At 38.7% G+C, this 21,063-nt stretch overlaps 1 protein-coding gene across 1 annotated transcript; it reads right to left on the bottom strand.

Moving 5' to 3' along the window:
• Window positions 1-3,317: 3,317 nt before the first annotated feature.
• LOC140240033 (acetylcholinesterase-like) lies at window positions 3,318-21,063 on the bottom strand. The gene is made up of 9 exons (XM_072319844.1): window positions 20,677-21,063; window positions 20,040-20,199; window positions 15,629-15,706; window positions 14,488-14,606; window positions 11,688-11,849; window positions 8,778-9,092; window positions 5,963-6,300; window positions 5,298-5,482; window positions 3,318-3,412 (listed from the first exon to the last, which is right to left on the bottom strand). The coding sequence occupies exons 1-9, from the start codon at window positions 21,061-21,063 to the stop codon at window positions 3,318-3,320; spliced, it is 1,839 nt and encodes a 612-aa protein (XP_072175945.1).

Here is a 21,063-nt window from a genome sequence, read left to right as displayed (position 1 = left end):
TCAATGTATTTGGTATAATAGAAACATAAGATCTAGGTCAAAGCAATTCTTTTATTATGAAGAATGGTTCAGGAATGGCATTATTTTTATTCATGATCTTCTTAATCCCCCTCATCCAGGTTATAAACTTTTTGAAGAGTTAGTACTCGATTTCCAAATTTCTCCTCATGATAGAAGAAAATATAATTTCTTGTTGAAGAACATTCCTTCTCCTTGGTTGGATGGACTTAATGTACATGATCTTGATATACATGGAAAGATTGTTGATAAGCTTGTACAAACCGTAAAAGTACCTAAATACGCATATTCTATTATGATTGATGAGTGTTTTCCTGAAAACTGTATCACTTTTTGGGAAGGATTAGGTGTGGACCGTGAAAATTTGAATTGGGAGAAAGTCCACTTGAGAAACTTTAAGTGTACTATTAATACACGGCTTCGTTCTTTTTATTTCAAAGTTTTTCATAAAGCAATTGCGTTGAATGATTTTTTGTTTAAGATTAAAAGAAAAGATTCGCCAAATTGCTCTTTATGTAACAAGACGCCAGAGACGATTGTTCATTTATTCCTTCACTGTGAGAAAATAAAGCCAATTTGGAATGAGGTTATCAGTATTATTAATCAGAAAGAAGGTACAAATAGAATCGTCTCAGATTTTGAAAAAATGTTTGGTATACATGAGGATAAATTTTTAACTTATATTTTTCTTCTCGTAAAATATTATATTTATATTTGTAAATTTCAGGGTACTACCCCAGAGTTCATGGGATTGAAAGCTTGTCTTAAGACTAACAAGGATTTAGAGTATTTTTTGGCAAAGAAAAAGGGTACGCTTGCTTTACATTTTCGGAAATGGAGACTGGATTTTTAACTTATTTATGTAGTTGAACCCGGAGTCCCGGATGTGTCACTTATTTTGTTGGTCCCCTTTTATTGTTTGTTTTTGTATCTTGATAGACTACGGACCTGATGAAGCAAAGGGTTAATGGTAAAAATATGTTCCTAAAAACCTCGTTATATAACACTGTTTTATTTGATAGAATGTATACTGTTTAGTAATTCATAATGGACATGATTGGTTTTTGTATGCTGCCTTTTCTTATTTTTGTTTTCTTTTTTTTTTGTTTATTTCTATTTGTATAATCATGTTTTTGATCTCTGTAATTTTGTTTGATGTTCTTTAATAAAAAAAATTGAAAGATAAAAAAAAAATATATATATATATATATATATGTATATGTATATATATATATGTTTATAAATATAATATGTGTGTGTGTGTGTGTGTGTGGTGTGTAGTCCATGTGAATTGCATAATGCGATGCATAGTCGCCATGTTCAATGAATTCAGTTCCCTTATTATACTGACAAGTACATCGCTTTTAATGCCCTTGGAATTGTTCGGAATTTTGAATATTGCACATTGTACATGTACACAATCATGATTATATCTATGTCAAATCGACCATTACTTTCTCTATCATATTATAGTTCTTATGTTCGCCTTGTGGAATCCAAGGAACACCTTCAGTCCTCAAAAGTAGAGTGTATATTATTTTTTTTCTTTTTATGTATGCCTACGATGAAAACACATACATAATGCATGAAAATTACATGAAGCCCACGGCAGCTGCAAACAAACTAGATTGGCAAGTGAGTGTGTTTGTTTTTGAGAGCTCAGCAGGAAGGAACTGACATAGTGTAAAAGGATGTAACCTCAAAGTGTATTCAAGCATGGACCTATTATAGGTGCTTGGTTCAAGGGAGAAATCAGGAGAAGAAAGAAATACTGTTCCAGTGGACTCAGTGACATCATAGGCTTGTATGAATTCAACGGGTTTATGGGTGAGTAGGCTATACAACATTTTAAATGACTGAGAGTCTGGTCGCTGTCATTGCTTTATTGAAAACATAGACAAAAGTTATCACATTAAATCGTCTATCGATATTGCTCTATTCTGTTTTTAATTTTCCTCTTTATTTTGCACATTCATTTTTTCAATATGATTTCTTCTAGAGTCTTAGAAGAAAATTATTACTTCCGTCGTGAAAATATGTTATGATGTAGTTTCGTTCGTATACCTAACATACTAGATTCGAAAGTAAATGTGATGCTCAAAGTGCTCAAAGAATGAAGGGTGTGACAACCTAAGCGTCAAGATCAGCTCAGATAAGATACTTCATGAATGTGTCAAATAAACGTCACTTTATCGAACTTATTGTATAACAATGTACCAACATGTCTTGTGCCGTGGATAGGGTGCAGGAAATTTCAGCGTGTAGGAACATTTTTCACAATTATACATAATGATTTTGGCTAAAAAGGAAATAAAAGGGTTTTAGTAACTATAGAATTCATGGTAAAAACCAAACAAACAAACCTTTGCTCTCAATCAAGAGTAAAGATCAACTTGATGAAAAACCCGATCGCTTATGTCGGTACAATGTCGGTATAATGTTAAATATAGGGAGTCACTACACATGAAAACAAAATCAAAGTAAAATGCCATGTCGCGTCCTTAAATTGAGTCCCAAAAAGCAACAACAACTCAAACCAAATGCTAGGGGTGTCACATTTGTATAAATTTATGACATTATGGCACATGTTTTCAAACGACAGTATAATCGTTTATCACATAACAACGAAACTTGAACAAGGTTACCATCAGCATTGTACTGACAACAAATTGTATGATAATGGTTACAATAACGATTATGATAATAATGATAATAATGATAACAACAACAATAATCATGATTATAATAGTAATGATAGTAATGATAATAATAACAATAATAATAAGAAGAATAGCCTAGGTAAGATGCTTGTTTAGAATGAATAACAATGATGAAGATAATGATGGGGATTACTATTGTCATTACGACTTTGGTCTACGATGTCACGTATGCATGTACAACGATATGAAGATTATGTTATAATAAGAATTCAACATAATTTCCATATTTCTGGCAAAAAGAGCGCTTGATTTAAGCCTCTGTCAGAGAGCAGGGGAAACAATATTATTCGTATCAAGTCTATTAGTCGAGCGAATAACGTACGTTTCATTTGAAAAAAAAAAAGTGGAATTCTCTTTTATTTTTTTTCTTATATTGTTGTACATAAACAACACATATTGTAGTGGTCTTCTCAACGGATGGCTGTGTAAAAAAAAATAAATAAAAATCCATAACTTTTGAACGAATTTGTCGATCTTCCTCAAACCCTCACTGATGTGTCCGACTATTATTGCTGAAGCTGCATTAATTTAATCCACACATAATCATATTTAGGTGAACTTGTCTTTTGATAATTATTATTATTCTTCCGGACAGGATCCCGGGTCTTCGCAGCTCTTCTCGCTATCAGTAGAGACTTTTTCCTCCAGCAGGGCTTTGAGGCCGTTCAGCTCAGCTGGATGATATAAAACAATAGATAATACATTCGATAGATAAAGCAATATTTCATTTTAAAAAAGCCACATAAAAAGACGATCTTTTGTTAAGATAATGATGACTGTCATTATCGCAAGTATAACTATGCCAATCATAAGAAGGACTGTAGTAAAGGTTCTAATCATTTGATTTAATTCAAAGAAAATCATACTTTTTTTTTCTATCCATCAAAAGATAAGACATAACTCAAAGTAATCATTTGACAAGTTGTCTTGTTTAAGAAATTTGTAAGAAGTACAAATCATAAAGATTAATACAAAATATTATGCAAGAATGAATGATCTTGAACAATGAGTGAAACAAAACATTATTCACAATGAAGGCAAAGATCATTAAAGTTACAATCATGATTCATGATACTAATGATAGTCATGATAAATATGAAAATAATAATAGTGATAATGGTAACAAATCCATACAAGGAAATCACCTTAATTACGCTGGATGTAGTTTTAGCAGTTCTATAAGTGTGTAATGATTGCGGCCCGTCATTATTCTTACACCTTATACGACTGCGTCATAAACGACTTGTATAAGGATGTACACATCTGACCTGATTTCCTTGTTTATTCTCATGTTTACTGAAACGGTTTCTTTTCACTAAATATTGGCTTACTCGGTCATAACTCGGTCATTTCCATAAAGGATGTTGGTGAATAACGCTTGTTACAGTTGTATTAGCCATGATCTACGATTTGACACAGTGTTTTGAAGGACATAATATCCTCAAGTTCTTCTGGAGTTGAAGTAGATACCCTGCAATTTCTAAATTAACCTGGAAAATATCATGCACATAACACGAAAATACATAATCACACTTCGTCGCATGCCCGGCAGAAGGACCCTAGCCAATATTCCCGGCAGAAGGGCCTTTACACTAAATTGCCTATAACTTGATAACCATTGTCTGTTTTCACATGAAATCAAAGTAACGTGATGGTTTAGGCCCTTTTGTCAGTCTGTCAAGTGCAAATATCAAATAAGGCAATATTTCTCAAAATAGAGCAAGTTTATATAGTTAAGGCCCTTCTGCCGGGAACATCGGCTAGGGCCCTTCTGCCGGGCATGCGACGACTTTGAATCAGTTAGTTGTCGCGGATCAGAATGCAACTTACCGTGATTAGTGCAACCCTTCGGTTGAATCTGAACAACTATTGTTATCGTGCGATTGTGAGAAAGAAAAAAGCGTCCCACTGGGGCTGCAGTTTAGAGTCTTGAAGTAATAAAGGCATGCCAGACTGATGTATTCATTCATAAACCTTCTACATCCCATGTTGAAGTAACTGCCTGGTGTATGTTATCACATGAATACATGCTTCATTGCTTGGCAATGAAGTGATGATGTTCCTTAATAAATTAATAGTAATGATGATGATGATGATGATGATATTAATAATAATAATAATGATAATGATAATGATAATAATAATGATAATAATAATAATGATAATAATGATAATAAGAATGATCATAGTGAATAGCGGGCGCAGTTTTACTATTGTTTTTAGGCAAAAGTTGTCATCCTGACAAGTTACCGGTATCAGTCTCCGACAATTACCGCAATAAAAGTCAGTTACCAGAGCTTCTCAATCAAAATCAAGGATTTTACTGAAATCGTCAAAGACTGACAATTTGTCAGGGCTGATATCTATCATGAAACGGCACCAAAAGCTATCTTAACAGAGTTTGATCAACTCTGCTGCGGAAGGTGGGTACATGATTCTTTGTTGTACATAAATATATGCAACAAAGGAATATACGCCATGTTGCGGCAGCTGAACCCGAGGTGGCCAAACTCTGTGTGGATATCTTTTGGTTGCCTCGAAAGTTTCGTTTGCACCCACCTGCATTGGCGATCATTTTCGGGAAAATATTTGCGACGAAGTGACATTCTTTCCGATGAGGCGGCGTGGGGATGTTCTCGAGAGTCAGGGAGATGTCTTTCATTGTTGGAAACTCATTGGAAAAAGCTGGCCAGACTGAATACGTTGTTTCTGCCTCTCCATCCTCAGTTGCTATATTTGGGTTCCTGCAACAACGTAAAAAATTGCAATGTGAAGTTGATGATGGTTATGATGATGATAATTATGAAGATGATGAAGATTATGGTGATGATAACAACACAACATACCATCGTCTAAGCATTGTCTGATACCTATTGTGAGATAGAGTATCTATCATTAATGTATTGTCTTGGGATGTTTGGAATACTGTGCTAGATTCTAACTCTTGTTATACCCTATAAAAGAGCCAAGAAACTTACTCAGCCAACTTGATACTCAAACAATTATACTTCGGATAATTCTACATGCCGTATGTATGCTACCAATGACCTTGACTGTATTTGCCTAGGGAGTGTATACTAACCAGGGTGAGATATATAATCTTATACCTCCTTGGTATGTGCATTTCTTCTTTAATTTCAGAGGCGTGACTGTACATGGGGTGGGTGCATGGGGAAAGAGGGGTGAGACTTCTTTTGCATACAAGACAGATATCTAATACAGACCCAGTCTTGGCGAAGTTGGCCCAGTACTTCATAACTTGGCGAGACAGCTCCACCTCTTCGTTGGTGAATCGCCCAGCGATGAATGAATTGTCGTTGTCCGCATCTTGCATGAGAGGAGTACCGAAGACATAGGGAATGTCCTCGCCGTGAGTGGCGCCCAACCAGTCTATATCCTCGCCCCACATGGAGACGGAAGGAACGTGTGTCATGAGGTAGGCGTAGGTGGGATGGCCCACTGAGGATGCTTTCTCCGCAAAGGAAAAGGTCGGGCACAATATCACAAAATCGGATGTTGAATCGATAACGGCATCGGTGTGATCGGATTCTGGGTGTTCGAGCTTTGCAGAAAGAAGAAATTTGAGCAGTTAAAGAAAAGGAGCAATGAAAATGTCTTGAGAGTGTAAAATGCCTTCTCTGATGGATGACTCTGTAGCAGACCTCTATTATTTTTTTTTTTTTTTTGGTGATCTCTGGTATTATCTTTGATTTCATTGTATTATGTAAATGCCAGCTTATGTCATCTTATCCTTAAAGCTGAACTCAACAGTTTCGAAAATGACTGCGACTTGTGGGTATAATAAACACATTTGAAGAGAAACTAAGAAGAAGAAGAAGGAAAAAAAGTTGATTCATCCTTTCCAACTCATAATATTTTACTAACCTGCTCGCGGAAATGTAATAGTTAGGTCAGCCAACGTAATTTTTCTTTATTTTTTTTTTCGGAAATGGTAAAGACAGGCTTGAATGAGGAGATTTTTTGTATCAGAGTGTTTAAACTGCTTCTCGTTTATCTCGTTCAATGACATAGCAGCGTCTACCAAATTAGTGGCAAGACCATGTGTTCCTAGCCTAAACGGATCCTTTTTCATCTGCCTTCATTTTGTTCCAATCGATTCAAATCCTTAAATAACCTTCTTTTTTTTTTTTGGTACAGGTTGCTGACGAACCGATCCAGCTGCTGGCAAAGGAGCAAAGATAATTCATCTCACATTTTGCTTTGTTTATTTTTTTAAAGGATCATTTCGTCTTGATTCTGCTAAAAGAAAATCTCAGAGTTACAATTTCCAGCGTTCTTCAGAAGAGAGGTTGATTTCTTCATATTTTTTTTTTTTTTTTTTGCTATTTGGTTTTTAGTGTACTGGTCGACTTAAAACCAGGCATTTATCCTCTAATATGAACTCATTACCTTTTCTGCAGACAACAAATTTTCGAGAAAACATCATTTTATGTTGTGCTAAATGTTCCAGGTGCTAACCTGAAATAATTCTGTGAATGTGGCCATTCTTCAAAGACTCATTTCGTAAAATTTTAAAGATGCACCCTCAATCTGCTTTGATAATAACCTCCACAATCATGAACGTGAATCAGACGAGATTCAGTTCAGCAGACAAACGTAGAAACAAAAAAAAAATCATAAACAAGTATAAACATGCTTATAATGACATATAGGCACTTCACCTTCATTAGGCATTTTTCCGTGTTTAAATACTGGTTAATCTACGTCTCCTATATAACACTTTGTATAACTACGTTGGTGTCTTTTGCCTATCTGTTGTGTTGATATTTAATGCGCTTTGCCTACCACTGCGGCACAGTCTGTACTCTAATAGCACAGTCAAGTCCGCTAAAGAATAAAAAAAAAAATAAAAATCTAACCCTAAACCAAGACTCTTTGCTATAGGATTATAAAATAAATATTGAGACACTGGTCCTTCCAGGGTTTGAACTTTGCTACGGAGTGTTTGTCTTTCATTTTCCCTGCTTGCTAGTACTGCAACCGCTTTGGAATGAAGCTCATAAGATTGTCACGATTGTAGTATCTCTGCAATGATTGTTCTCCTTTCGGGCAGAGTAGACGTATATCTACCAATGTCGGGTACCAAAGTCAGGTGTGAAGGTCAACAAAAGTTGCAAACTAAAAAAAAAAAAAAAAAAAAAAAAAAAAAAAAAAAAAAATGCGTTATTCCAAACAGTGCAAGCGTCTTTTCTTAGACCAGGGAAGTTTCGTCTCACCTCCCTGTTTAGACTGCATATGTACGGAAATGGTTGGCTTCAATTGCGCAATTTGCAATGCGCAATATTTTTCTAGATTTCGCTTAAACCTCAATATTATTTGTAGACATGAACTGCAAAACTGATATTTTGCATTAAATGCAGATTCTCTGTAACTACGGTCGAGCACGAAAAGAAATAGCGTATAATATATGCATGGTATGGCAAATATAATTCGTGAAAGTTTATACTCCATTCTTATTTTGAGCATGTCGCGTGTGCATGTATCACTAAAAAGATCCTTTACGTGAAAGTAACCTGTCCCCGCATATAGAGATTCTGAAACTAGCACCGACTGCTTACTGGACCCACAAGAGGATCCTGCAGGATTTGGAAAAAATAACAGCCTCATAACTTACATGGATAATAAAGATGCTAATGCCATAGCAAAGAGGTGACGCTTTTAACATTTCACTGCTTTTATGGGTTTGTTTGTTTGTTAGTATGCTTGTTTGTTTGTTTGTTGTTGCTTTTTTATCGATGATGCTGTTGTTTTTTTTTTTGTTTTTTTTTTGCATTTTAGGGGTTTTGTTTCTTTTTGTTTTGTTTCTTATTTGATTGTTTGTTTGTTTGCTTGTTTGTTTGTTTGTGTTTTTAATAGCGTGCCTCATAAGAGTAAGCCGTTCACATCGCAAAAAGGCGAAATTGACATGGGTTCAAGTGAAATTAATGACTTGAAAAGTGTGGAAGGCAACCACATTTCCTGATAGCACAGACGGAGACCGCGTCTGCACAACTAAAAAGGCGAATTCAATTAACCCACCTGTTCCGAAGTAGAGTACACAAACATGGTTGTCTCCAATGTTACAGGATCTAGTGCTGCGCCTGGAGACATCATGGAATAGAGAATTGCGTACAACGTGTTCTGGAAATCTGTTCTGTTCATGACGGGCTTTCCCTTGTAGTCAAACCCGGCGAACCACGGCGATATTAGTATCGACCATTCGTCCTCGGTGCAGCCCAGCATGACGTTAACCTTGTTGATCTCGCCCTCAGCAAACGCCGTGTCCAAATCGTGAGGGAGGAACTCGTCTCCATAGACCGGACTAGGACTAACTTTCATCATCATCATAGGATTCTGTAAAGGCAGGGCAACCGCTGATGTTGTCATTAAGAGATCAGTGTCTAGGAGTACAGTACAGTCTTTCCTTCGAAATTAGCTTATGGTTCTGATCATCAGGTGATTAGGAGATTAGCTAGTTCCGATTGGATTGCAACTTAGAATGCAAAGAAGCTCTAGAAATTGATGTGGCTTAACGACAAAAGCAGTATAAAGTATCCCAAGCTATAGTTATTTTCGATTCTGTTTTTCCCTGTGAGGTCACTGAGGTGCCAACGTAGTACAAGCACAGTCTTTTGAGTGGGTACCTCCACTTTTTTTTTTTTTTGCAGAATGTCTAAATAATATGTTTGAATTGAAAAATGCCTTACTTTGTGATGACTACTGACAAAATGCTATTCTTGGCTATCTATGTATCATTCCTTCAAACGCATGTCGGACTTATACTTTTTGTATATTCTGTTGAAAGTAGTGAAAATAAAACATTTGAATTGAAATGAATTGAATTGATTATTTTCCAACTACAGTGTTACAGACGATTGATAGCTCAATCTTGATTCTCCATGCATTAATGTAAGATTGGTGCTTAGGGTGGGATTTCACGGAGCACGCGAACGATTTGCGAAGGACGCGAATGACAAAATCCAGCATTCGGAAAAGTTTTTCTCCGAATGTTTTCCGACAATGAAGCCGAAAACTATTCTAGCGCAATTTGTGCGAAGTTTCCGCGACGTATGTGCGAATGTCGTGTGTATCATTGCTAAAGTACAGCATGTTACGTACGCGAAGAACACGCGACGGAAATGCAAACAACGAAAAACTTTCAATAATCATGGGAGAAAATGTACCCAAGGAGAGGTGGAAGCTGTCTTGAGTTGAATTTTTTTTTTCCTCTTTTTCTCCTTTCTTTTTTCTCTCATTTTTCTATTGTGTGCTTGCCTACATTTTTTTCCCTAGAGCGTATCTCCACTAGTAAAGCATATGATCTTTTTTTTTTTGCAGTTCCTCCAACACATAATCTCTATACTTCAAATGAAATTTTACATACTTTAGATTAATTTTAATTGTATTCTGCGATTTTTTTTTTGTATATCAAACATTTCTTTCTCTTTGCTAGTCTTTCATTTCTTTTGTTACTATAGTTGTTCATAATTGTTTGATGTTTAGGTGTATGCTACGATTTTTATTTGTAGAAAACGTATAGGTCATACATCCCCCAAACGTGCGCTAAACGTTCGGGAGAATGTCTCAAAAGGTACGCGAACAGTTTGCGATTACGTCGTAAAATGATCGGAAAAACTTCGCAGATTTCGCATAACATACGCGAGACATTCTCCAAAGTTTCGGAATCTGTTTGGGGTTTCACGAACATTTTGCGAACATCGCGCGTGTCTTGCGAAGGTCTTGCGCATATGACGAGGCTTTAAAGACACTTTCGAGAACAATTCACGAGCAAATCATGACCAAGTGTGCGGGAAAGGTTCGCAGAAAATTTCAAACTTTTTTGAAATTCTCGCCGAAGTAAAAACGACATTCGCGAACAATGACGACGCTTCCGAACCCTCACGTTCGTTTGGCGATCTTTTGCAGACCAAAATGCGAATGCTGGATTTTGCCATTCGCGTCCTTCGCAAATCGTTCGCGTGCTCCGTGAAATCCCACCCTAAGTAGGATTCCTGTCGACGCTACGGTATGATTTGTTTGAAAGATTTTATTTGGAAGATCAATTTCTTCATATAAGTTCTGAATATAATATCCTTCAGGAAGGATGTGTTATATTACATTATTTTTGCAACTGATTGACAAATTGCCCTACATCGACGTAAATAAGCACTGAATTGATCAGTGTTTTAGTAGTAGCCATGATACAAAATCATGGGCGTACATACTCGAGCAGGATTCGAACCCACGACCTCTTGATCACCGGACAGGCGTCATCTCCACTAGACCACCGAGCTTTCGCCCGAAAGCAAGTGTTGGTTCTAATCCTTATAGCATGCAGCGGGTACTGCTTTTGTTATTCAAATTTATGAAGTTCTTCCGTCGAGATGTTTTCATTGCAACTGATTGACAAATTGCCCTATTTACGTCGATGTAGGGCAATTTGTCAATCAGTTGCAATGAAAACATCTCGACGGAAGAACTTCATAAATTTGAATACATTATTTTTGTTCATAAAAGTGGAATTCCACTCAGATATCTATATACGCCTTTTTTTTTCTTGGCTGCATTTATAAAACGAATATGCATATGCCTCTTGGGTTTTTAGGTTCGTTTGATAAAGGATTAAATACATTGTCAAAACATGTATGATTGTGACATCCATGAGAAATTGCTTTTTCCCATTAAATTGGTGCATGTGAAGACATTATAACACTGTATAAAATCGTTCTTTCTGTCAATGTTATTGTTCAGTCACTACAACTTGCTTAATTTCAATAAAGTTCCAAACTCTTACATGACCAAGAAGCGTAATTACTCAGCCCCCTTATCCGTTTCTCGCCTGAGGGATCTGAAGACAATGAATATATATCTATATCTATATTTATGAATATATATCTACAAATACATATTTGTTATGAATCTTATTAGTTTCGTTGAAAACACTCATACTTCTTTAAAAGGTTGAATGATCTCGTCTGGTGACTTGGTCCGGAGGCAAGCAGTCAGTTCCGCACTAGTGGTCTCACTGCAATTCATCATGGCGCCGAGGGTGAATGTCCCCTTGACCATTTCGTCTAGGGTTAGGAAGGAGAGCTGGGAGACCGCTCCACTCTAAGAACAACAACAGTAACAACAAAAGGAAACATGTATTCACTATTGACTCCACCTAGCAATATACCATTTACATACATGGTATTAACAGTAGCAGAAATAGAAAGCATGTATTCACTAAAAATGCTATTACTCTCATTTGCATGCATGAATATTAATCATCTGAACTACATACATGCAAAGATCAAAATGTATGACAGTGAGGCTGAATTTGTCCTCCCTTCAGGCCCAGAATGAGATACTAGTATTCCCACATTTTGTATGATCAATTTGGGTTTTCTGGAATGTCGATGAGCTTTTCTTTTATAATCTTGCTTCATTGTGGTTTGTGATAATTAAAGGGCACGAACTATGGACGCGCCGTTATTGTCTATTTCTCTTCCTCTCTCTCTCTCTCTGTTTTCATACTTTCAAAAAGTACTACGTATATGCAGTGAATGTTGGGATTTTTTTTATTTGTGTGAACTATTAGTTAGCACTTGAACTATTCAGATTTATTCTAGAAACATCCCCTTACTTTTGAGATATTGAGATCGTAAATGTTTTAATGTCTATTACAGCTACCAAGACTCCATGCACTGATAACTCTTGTTACGTGGTGTTGTTATCCTGTTGGTAGGAATGCTGACTCAAGTTTCTACACTGGACCTCCCTTAAAGGGAAGGTAAACCCAAAGAGCAATGTGGATTGAGTGAAAGCAACATTAGTAGAACACATCAGTGAAAGTTTGAGAAAAATCGGACAATCGATGCAAAAGTTATGAATTTTTAAAGTTTTGGTGTTGGAACCGCTGGATGAGGAGACTACTAGAGGATATGACGTATGAGTGGACAACAATACAAAAAAAATATAAAGGATATTCAACAAAAATTCACTTTTCTAGAATTATGAAAGAGCAGTGGACCAACCGCTTTCAGAAAGCAGGGGGAATAATTGCTACCCTTAACATATGTCAATATCAAGTTGATGGAATTTGTAATTTTCATGAAAAATGGATTTTTGTAGTATTTTCTTTATATTTTCTTGATATTGTAGTCCACTCATACGTCATAACCTCTAGTAGTCTCCTCATCCAGCGGTTCCAACACCAAAACTTTAAAAATTCATAACTTTTGCATCGATTGTCCGATTTTCTTCAAACTTTCACTGATGTGTTCTACTAATGTTGCTGCTTTCACTCAATCCACATTGTTCTTGGGGTTTATCTTCCCTTTAATGTGGGATTGCTTGTTTAAACAATCGTTGTGTACACCGCAGGCATTGGCAAATTGTTGCCACTTGTCTTCGTACTCCGTGCTGTATTTGAAGTACTAGTTATCCGCTGCTAAGGATATTTATGTAATATTTACTCTCCTCGAGGGAGATACCAGAAAATATTGCCCAAACTGAAAGAATTATTGTCGAAGACGAGGGCAATATCCTTTCAGTGCGGGCAATATTTATCTGGTATCTCCCTCAAGGTCAGTCAATATCATAATTATTACCTATCCCCTATTGAGGTAAATGAGGAAAATATGTGAATACGGCTATACACATTTCATCACCAACATGCCGACGTCGAATAATTGAAAAAAAAAAATGTTCATCAATGTACTAGTATATCATTCAACTCCAACCTCCAAGATACATATGTAGTTGTAACAGGCGAACATCAAACATCTGAATGTTTACACACTTTATTTTTTGCTTCTGTTTCAATTTGGAGAGTTTTAATAACTGGTGGTCACTGTGCACAAATGGACTAGTCATTGTTTGACGCGTTGTGCTGCTGGAAGTGCTCGACCTTGTAATAGTTGATTTATCGGCGTTCTTCTGCGGTGCATGTAACCGACACACAGCGACGTTCTTGAATATTTTCTCTTTGTGGTCGACCGGAATGTTTACATGTAAAGTGAATGGCGAAGCCCGGAAGAAGCAAAATACCAACGAATATTGACTGCTGACCTCCACGACCCTGCAAAATACCAAGTGCAATTGCCTCGCAAAACTACCTCGCGTAGGTAATATTTATTATAAAGTATAAGAACATTCATTGTTGTTTTCCTCACCATTATAATCATATTGTCATGGTAACATAAATATGTGATAGGTCTCACATTGTCATCGTATTTTTCCTAATTATTGATAAAGAGTTATTTTTGTACTGAGCTGCTCAATTGATAACATTAAAGGGTGTGTACAGCTCTGGTCGAGGTGGAGATTTAGCTTTTAACGTTTTAACGTAACGCGAGATATTCAGAAACCAGTCTATGAGATGTCAAAGAGCATGCAATTCTAAGGGGTATCAAAAGTTTATTTGATGAAAATCGGTCTTGAAGTGGCCGAGATATCCAAAAACAAGGTGAAACAAAGAGATCCCAATAAAGCTGTGGCCTAGGGTCTTTTATTATTATCATTTTTTTTTTTATATCTCAGCCATTGGGAAACCAATTTTCATCAAATAAACATAGAATCCTTCTTAAAATTACATGCCCTTTCATATTTCATGAGAGGTTTCCCATTATCTCACTTAGGAATGTAAAAAAAAAAAAAAACATGAATCCCCTCCTCAACCAGTACTGTACATCCCCTTTAATACGATATACGAATTTCAATTTCAATCAAATTTCAGATTTGATTCCAATTATGAGATTACTACCTGCATGATGGCACCAGAAAAGAGACCGGCGCTCATCGGCGATATCACATGTAAGCTAACGCTCATGCCTCCAGCGCTCTCACCGAAGATCGTCACGCGGCTTGGGTCCCCGCCAAAAGCTGTAATAAACATCCAGTTTTCACAATCATACACATGCAGAAAACAAAACAAAAAAGCACAACAAAACAAACCAGAAACCTCACTTCCGTGTCTGCCTAGGATATCAAACTATTCGAAACTATGGTCCCTTGGCCTCAATGGAAAATAATAGCTGAGGTTATAATGATTCAAGAAGGTATATTTATGGCACAGAACAGTATGACATAAATATATAGAATAGTGTGAAATTTGTCGAAGATGTAAAAAAGAAAAAGAAATCATCGAAGCCCACGACATCCCCAACTCCCCCCCCCCCCAAAAAAAAAAGACTTTAACTCTTTATGTGCCACGTTCGCACGTCCGACTCAGTCGACGGCGTGCCAACTTCGCATATTCTGCTCAACAAACAAAGCCGCCAAAACCGATCGATAAATCGCTAATCACTGCTATTCCCGCGGCACAATGAAAGCGTTTCTCGTGCTTTTGTTCCTCTCATATACAGCTTGCATTCTATGTGGTGATTGACTATCAAGCGGTATTCCCAACTAGATTTGCTCGTACATTCTAAGTTTCTGTCACTGTTTTATGTGCAAAAGTCATGCCTTTACAGTAATGTAGCAACTGGTCATTCAAAAGAAAAATTGAAAACAGATTCGTCATACAATTTATATCGAAACAAAGCTTGGCATTCCTCGTTAACTTTGCCTACTACTATGCCCATCTTAACAGAAAGTTGTAGAAGTTATACAAATTGGAAAAACAGAATTCTTTCTCAAAGCATGACTACCTTCGTGTCTCAGAATAACGTGGCACACAGGGGGTTTCCACCATGGCACATAAAGAGTTAAGAAAATGTAAAAATTAAAACTAAACTTTTAGCTAATCATGTATCGCGAGATACATATATATATATATATATATAAGCGAACCCCTTGTGCCCGAGGTTATGACTACAACCGAGTGGCGAGCCCTTTCAGACAACAACGTTTTTGAGTTAAATTGAGAGTTAAAGGCTTGTGCTGCATTATTTAATGCGACATACCTGCAATATTTTCCTGAACCCACATGAGCACCTGACGCTGATCTAAAAGACCCAGGTTTGCTGGTATCTCCTCGTCTCCTGTTAGTATACAATGACACTTATAATATTTTCATTCTTTCGGTAATGAGAGTAATAGTAAACATAAGAATGATGATGATCATCATAATAATAACATTCATATGCTATCTTCTCGTATGCTATATTTGCTCTCTATCTCTATTATTTACATCCTATCTATCATATTGCTATCTTAAAAGGTGTCCCCAAGACAATTGATAGGCTTTTGTGGTTACCGAGTGAGAGTAGTCTCTGTTTTCTGTGGTTCCTATTATCTGGTTTTGGAATGGTTGTCATAAATATGTCTGCCAAGTAGAGGTATTCCTTGATTATCTTTATCTTTTGTGTACGTTCATAATATTGCGTTTGTCCTTGCATAAAAAAGTGAAACTTTACGTGTAACTTTAACTTTTACCTTCATATTGTTTGCTAATAATATACTTCAGTGAATGTATACAATATATTGTACAAAAGCCTTTAGTAGCGAGCAGACCCCTACCAGTGACCCTTCAGAAGACTGACTGCATGGAAGATAATTCCTTGTCAAGTTTGATAATCATTTAACGGTTAGACTTTAAATCTTTTAACTACTGTTGAATCCCATTTTGTTGCTGTTGGCATCCATTCGTCTCGAGAAACGATGGCGTAGCACTAGCTAGGCAAGAAGTTTGCACTGCCTTGAGTGGCTGTAAAGCCCCACTCTTGAGTGGCAATCCTTAGAGCACTTGCAGCAGATGAAGTCTGTTGGGGCCAATACTAAGACTGCCCGTGCCTTTCTCTTAGCTCTCCTGTCGGTCTGCTGTACGTGCCTTACAGCTTCAGCTCTCTGAACGCCCTCCCTGACGGTGCCTCTCCATAGCGGACGATCTACAGCTACACCTTCCCATATGTTGGTGTTGATGTCCATCGTCTTCATGTCACGTTTGCACACATCTTTGAAGCGGAGATGCGGCCTTCTCATGGGACGAGACCCCTCGCTTAGCTCTCCATACAGCATGTCCTTCGGGATGCGACCTGGTTCCATTCGTCGCACATGACCCAACCACTTCAGGCGTCTCTGGCTGAGGAGTGAAAACATGCTTGGAATGCCGGCACGCTGGAGGACCTCTGCATTTGTCACCCTGTCCTGCCATTTTATGTGCAGGAGTCGTCTGAGGCAACGGAGGTGAAAGGTGTTGAGCCTCTTCTCCTGGCCAGCATATGTTGCCCAGGACTCAGAGCCGTATAGCAGGGTGCTGAGGACGCAGGCTTGGTAAACGCAGAGCTTGGTGTTCTTGGTCAGCTGACTGTTGTTCCATACGGGCCTGTTCAGTTTGGCCATGACTGCAGTAGCTTTCCCTATCCTATTGCTTATCTCATTGTCAAGGGAGAGGGAACTGGAGACTGCTGAACCAAGGTAGGTGAAAGAGTCCACTTCTTCCAGATGTGTGACATTAATGGAGATGTCTGGAGGAGAGTCAGTGCCTTGGGTCAAGATCTTAGTCTTTTTCAGACTGATGGTTAGTCCAAATTCGTTACAGGCATGGGACAGACAATCAACAAGCCTCTGCAATCCCGCTTCTGTGTGCGATACCAGAGCAGCGTCGTCAGCGAACAGCATTTCTTGGATAAGAACCTCTCTAACTTTGGTTCTGGCATGCAGTCGGGCGATGTTGAATAGCTTCCCATCCGCTCTGGTACGGATGTAGATTCCCTCTGTGCAGTCAACAAAGGCGTACTGAAGGAGCATGGAGAAGAAGATTCCGAAAAGTGTCGGTGCGAGGACACGGCCTTGCTTCACACCGCTGTTCACAGGGAAGGCATCAGAAGTTCTCCCGTTGTAGCAGACTGTACTTTGCATGTTCTCGTGAAAGGAAATGATAATTTGGAGCAGTCTCGCGGGGCATCCAATCTTCTGCAGGAGACTAAAGAGTCCACTTCGGCTGACCAGGTCAAAGGCTTTCGTCAGGTCTATGAAGGCAATGTACAGCGGCTTTTGCTGCTCACGGCACTTCTCCTGCAGCTGGCGTAGTGAGAAGATCATGTCTACTGTAGATCGGCCTGCCCTGAAGCCGCACTGTGACTCTGGATACACCCGGGAGGCAAGACTCTGCAGGCGTGCCAGAACTACACGTGCGAAGACTTTTCCCACAACACTTAGGAGAGAGATGCCTCTATAGTTGTTGCAGTCGCTGCGGTCTCCCCTGTTCTTGTAGACAGTGACGATACTGGCATCACGCATATCTTGGGGTACGTGGCCTTTTTCCCAGCAAAGACACAAGAGCTCATGGAGGTGTTGCAGTAGTACTGGCTTGCCGCTCTTTAGAACTTCTGGTGGGATACCATCATTTCCAGGAGCCTTCCCGCAGGATAGACGGTCAATGGCTTTGCTGAGTTCTTCTTTTGTAGGCAGGGCATCCAGCTCCTCCATGATTGAAAGGCTAGGTAAGGTGTCCAAGGCAGCATCTGTTACCTTATTTTGGGCTGCATAAAGTTCCAGGTAATGTTCTACCCAGAGTTCAAGCTGCTTACATTGATCTGTGATGGCTTCTCCAGTCTTTGTCTTCAATGGTGCAGTCTTGATGGCGGTGGGACCGATTGCAGCTTTAATGCTGTTGTACATGTCCCTGGTATTTCCGCTGACTGCAGCTGTCTGAATTCTGCGGCACAGGTTCAACCAGTAGTCATTAGCACAACGGCGCGCAGTCTGTTGAACCTTGTTGCGAGCAGTTCTTAGGACATCGTGTGTGCTAGAGATGGGGTTCTGCTTGTATGCCAGCAGGGCTTTCCTCTTGGCTTCAACATCTGATTGCATCACATCCCAGTGAGTTTCGTACCAGTCTTCGCTCCGACGTTCCTTCTTCCCGAACACAGAGAAGGCTGAGGAGTAGATAGTATCCCTAAGGTGGCACCATTTACTATCAATATCATTGTCATTTGGAATTGAAGTGATCATTTTCTCACTGAACGTATCATGAAATCGTCGACAGCTCTCGAGGTCGTTGATACAACAGGTGTTGATGCGTGGGAGACCTTTGGTTTTGGTTCGATGTATTTTCTTTGTCATCAATCTCACTTTACTGCTGACGAGGGAGTGATCCGAGTCGCAGTCTGCACTGTGGATAGCTCCGTGTGTGGAGAACACTGCTAAGGTCTGTACGCTTGGTGATGACAAGATCCCAAGATCCCATTTTAGATTAGAATATACAGTATGTTTCCTGTTTTGCCGATATCATCCAGCACACTGACCTGGTATACATGAATAAATACTTTGAATATAAACACATTGTCTCACAGAAAGAGTCTCTCCTCAGTGTGTTAGCGAAAGTTTATCAAAAATAGGCTTGCTATCACACGAAATGGTACATGTACATTGCTTATGTGTCCTATTACGTTACATCTACATTCAGGTTTTACTTTTAATTCAAGTATTAGTCGATAAGCGAATACATTGTTATCATATATTAAGATGCCCTCTGCCCTATAACCTTTGTATCCACTTAGAACACTGTCTGTTGAATGTAGCCATGCTTGCCAATCTTTATATTCTCTATCTCTATAATCTCTGTATGTCTAAGAGAACATGTTTATAATAGGTTAACTGTGATTAAATTGTATCAAAGAAAAGTTTATGGATACTATAGGGAACAGATGAAAAGCAGGGCTTTTGAAAATACTGTCCCTAAAGAGCAAAAACTAAAAGTAATGGGAAAACAAGGCTATAAGACAAATTGCTTGAAAAAAAAAGATGAAGACAGGGAAAAGAAAACGACAACGACATAAAACAAACACACACACAAACACACACACACAAACGCACACAAACATAATTATACGAAGCAGCTCTCTTTTTGAAACTTTACTATCACTAGCATCTGATGGGCCTTTCATCACATCTATTGTTCTACCCCTCGGGACATCACAACTCTCACGAAGCAGCGTGACTGCCCCTGAAGTCACAATCCATAACAATAAGATCATATTCTACTAGTAGTTTGTTAATGTAAATTAGAAAGTGATTACAGATTCTTTTATACAATCGGGATCACCTTTTCGTCAACAACTGTATACACAAACACTCCAATTTAGGTAACTTTTCAAACTTTTGTAGATCGAATTGTTCAAATTCACGTTTGCTCAAATTAGAATGTTAGACGAGGTATCATCAAACCTGATACATATGTTTCTCTCCCCCCCCCCCCCTCTCTCTCTCTCTCTCTCTCTCTTTGTTTATGTCTGTTAATGTACTTGTCATCTTTTAAAGCTTGCAATTTTTCATAAAAGGTAATGTCATTACCCACCCCCCCCCCCCTTATCTCTTCCACCCCCCCCCCCCCTCTCCCAAGACGTTGTGCATATTGTGCGATCATCTCACCGGTAGCCAGGAATCCGAAGGCATTAACTCGGTAGTTGCATGTGACGACGATGACGTCATTCAGGGCAGCCAGAGGGATGGGAAGACCGAATGGGATCGATCCTGCCCCGCCCTGAAACCCACCACCGTGAATCCATACGAGGACTGCTGATGAGGACGACTAGTGGGATCGAGGTTAGAAATTAATTACTGGTAGAAACAAAGGAAAAGAGATATAGCAGAATGTATCATTGTGAATAGAATCAGCTAATCATCTCAGACTCTACCATGCTATATATGGCATTTTATTCTCGCGTGAACATGCGGTTAATAAGAGAGGGCATCGGATGTTTGCAAACTGTTTCTCCTTCCGTTTTTTCCCTCTCTCTCTCTCTCTCTCTCTTTCCCCATCTCCAATAAAATGTGGCCATTATCAATGTTTTGGTATCATACTGCTACTCCTAATGACAGTGTGACCATAAACCTGTCCAAAAAAAAAAAATGACCACTGTGAAATATAGCTGGCAGAAGAGGTGTTCAACAGAAATGATTTACAATCTATTCTCACACATAAAGATCGACACACATCGATTTTGAAGGCTACATGTACAGGCCTTGGTTATGTTTTCAAATCTACGCAGTGATACTTCAGCTTTACCTTCGTTGCAGGCACAAAAACGTCTAGATAGAGACAGTCCTCCGACATTTCCAACCCAAAATCCATTCTGGGGAAAGCAGCCTGAAAACAAGCCACGCTCTCCCTTCTGGCATCAAAGCTCCCTTCGATGACTTTGGGTACAGGACGCTTGAAGCGCAGATCTCCCACCGGAGGCTCTGCATAAGGGATGCGGGTGTAGGCGTCCACACCTCCATGAAAGTCTGGCAATTGTGGATGGCTCACAGGAACTCGCTTCCCCCGAAACGTCGCAGTCGACGTCGAAACAACTGGTTCCTCTACATCGCCTTCAGCGCACACGAGTAGGACACCGACGACCAAAATGGAAACCCAGGAAGACATCGCTAGTCTTGTCTTGCACTCTGCCAT

Source organism: Diadema setosum, chromosome 16 (genome assembly GCF_964275005.1).
Source record: "Diadema setosum chromosome 16, eeDiaSeto1, whole genome shotgun sequence".
NCBI lineage: Eukaryota > Metazoa > Echinodermata > Echinoidea > Diadematoida > Diadematidae > Diadema > Diadema setosum.
This window is presented reverse-complemented; position numbering and strand designations above follow the sequence as displayed.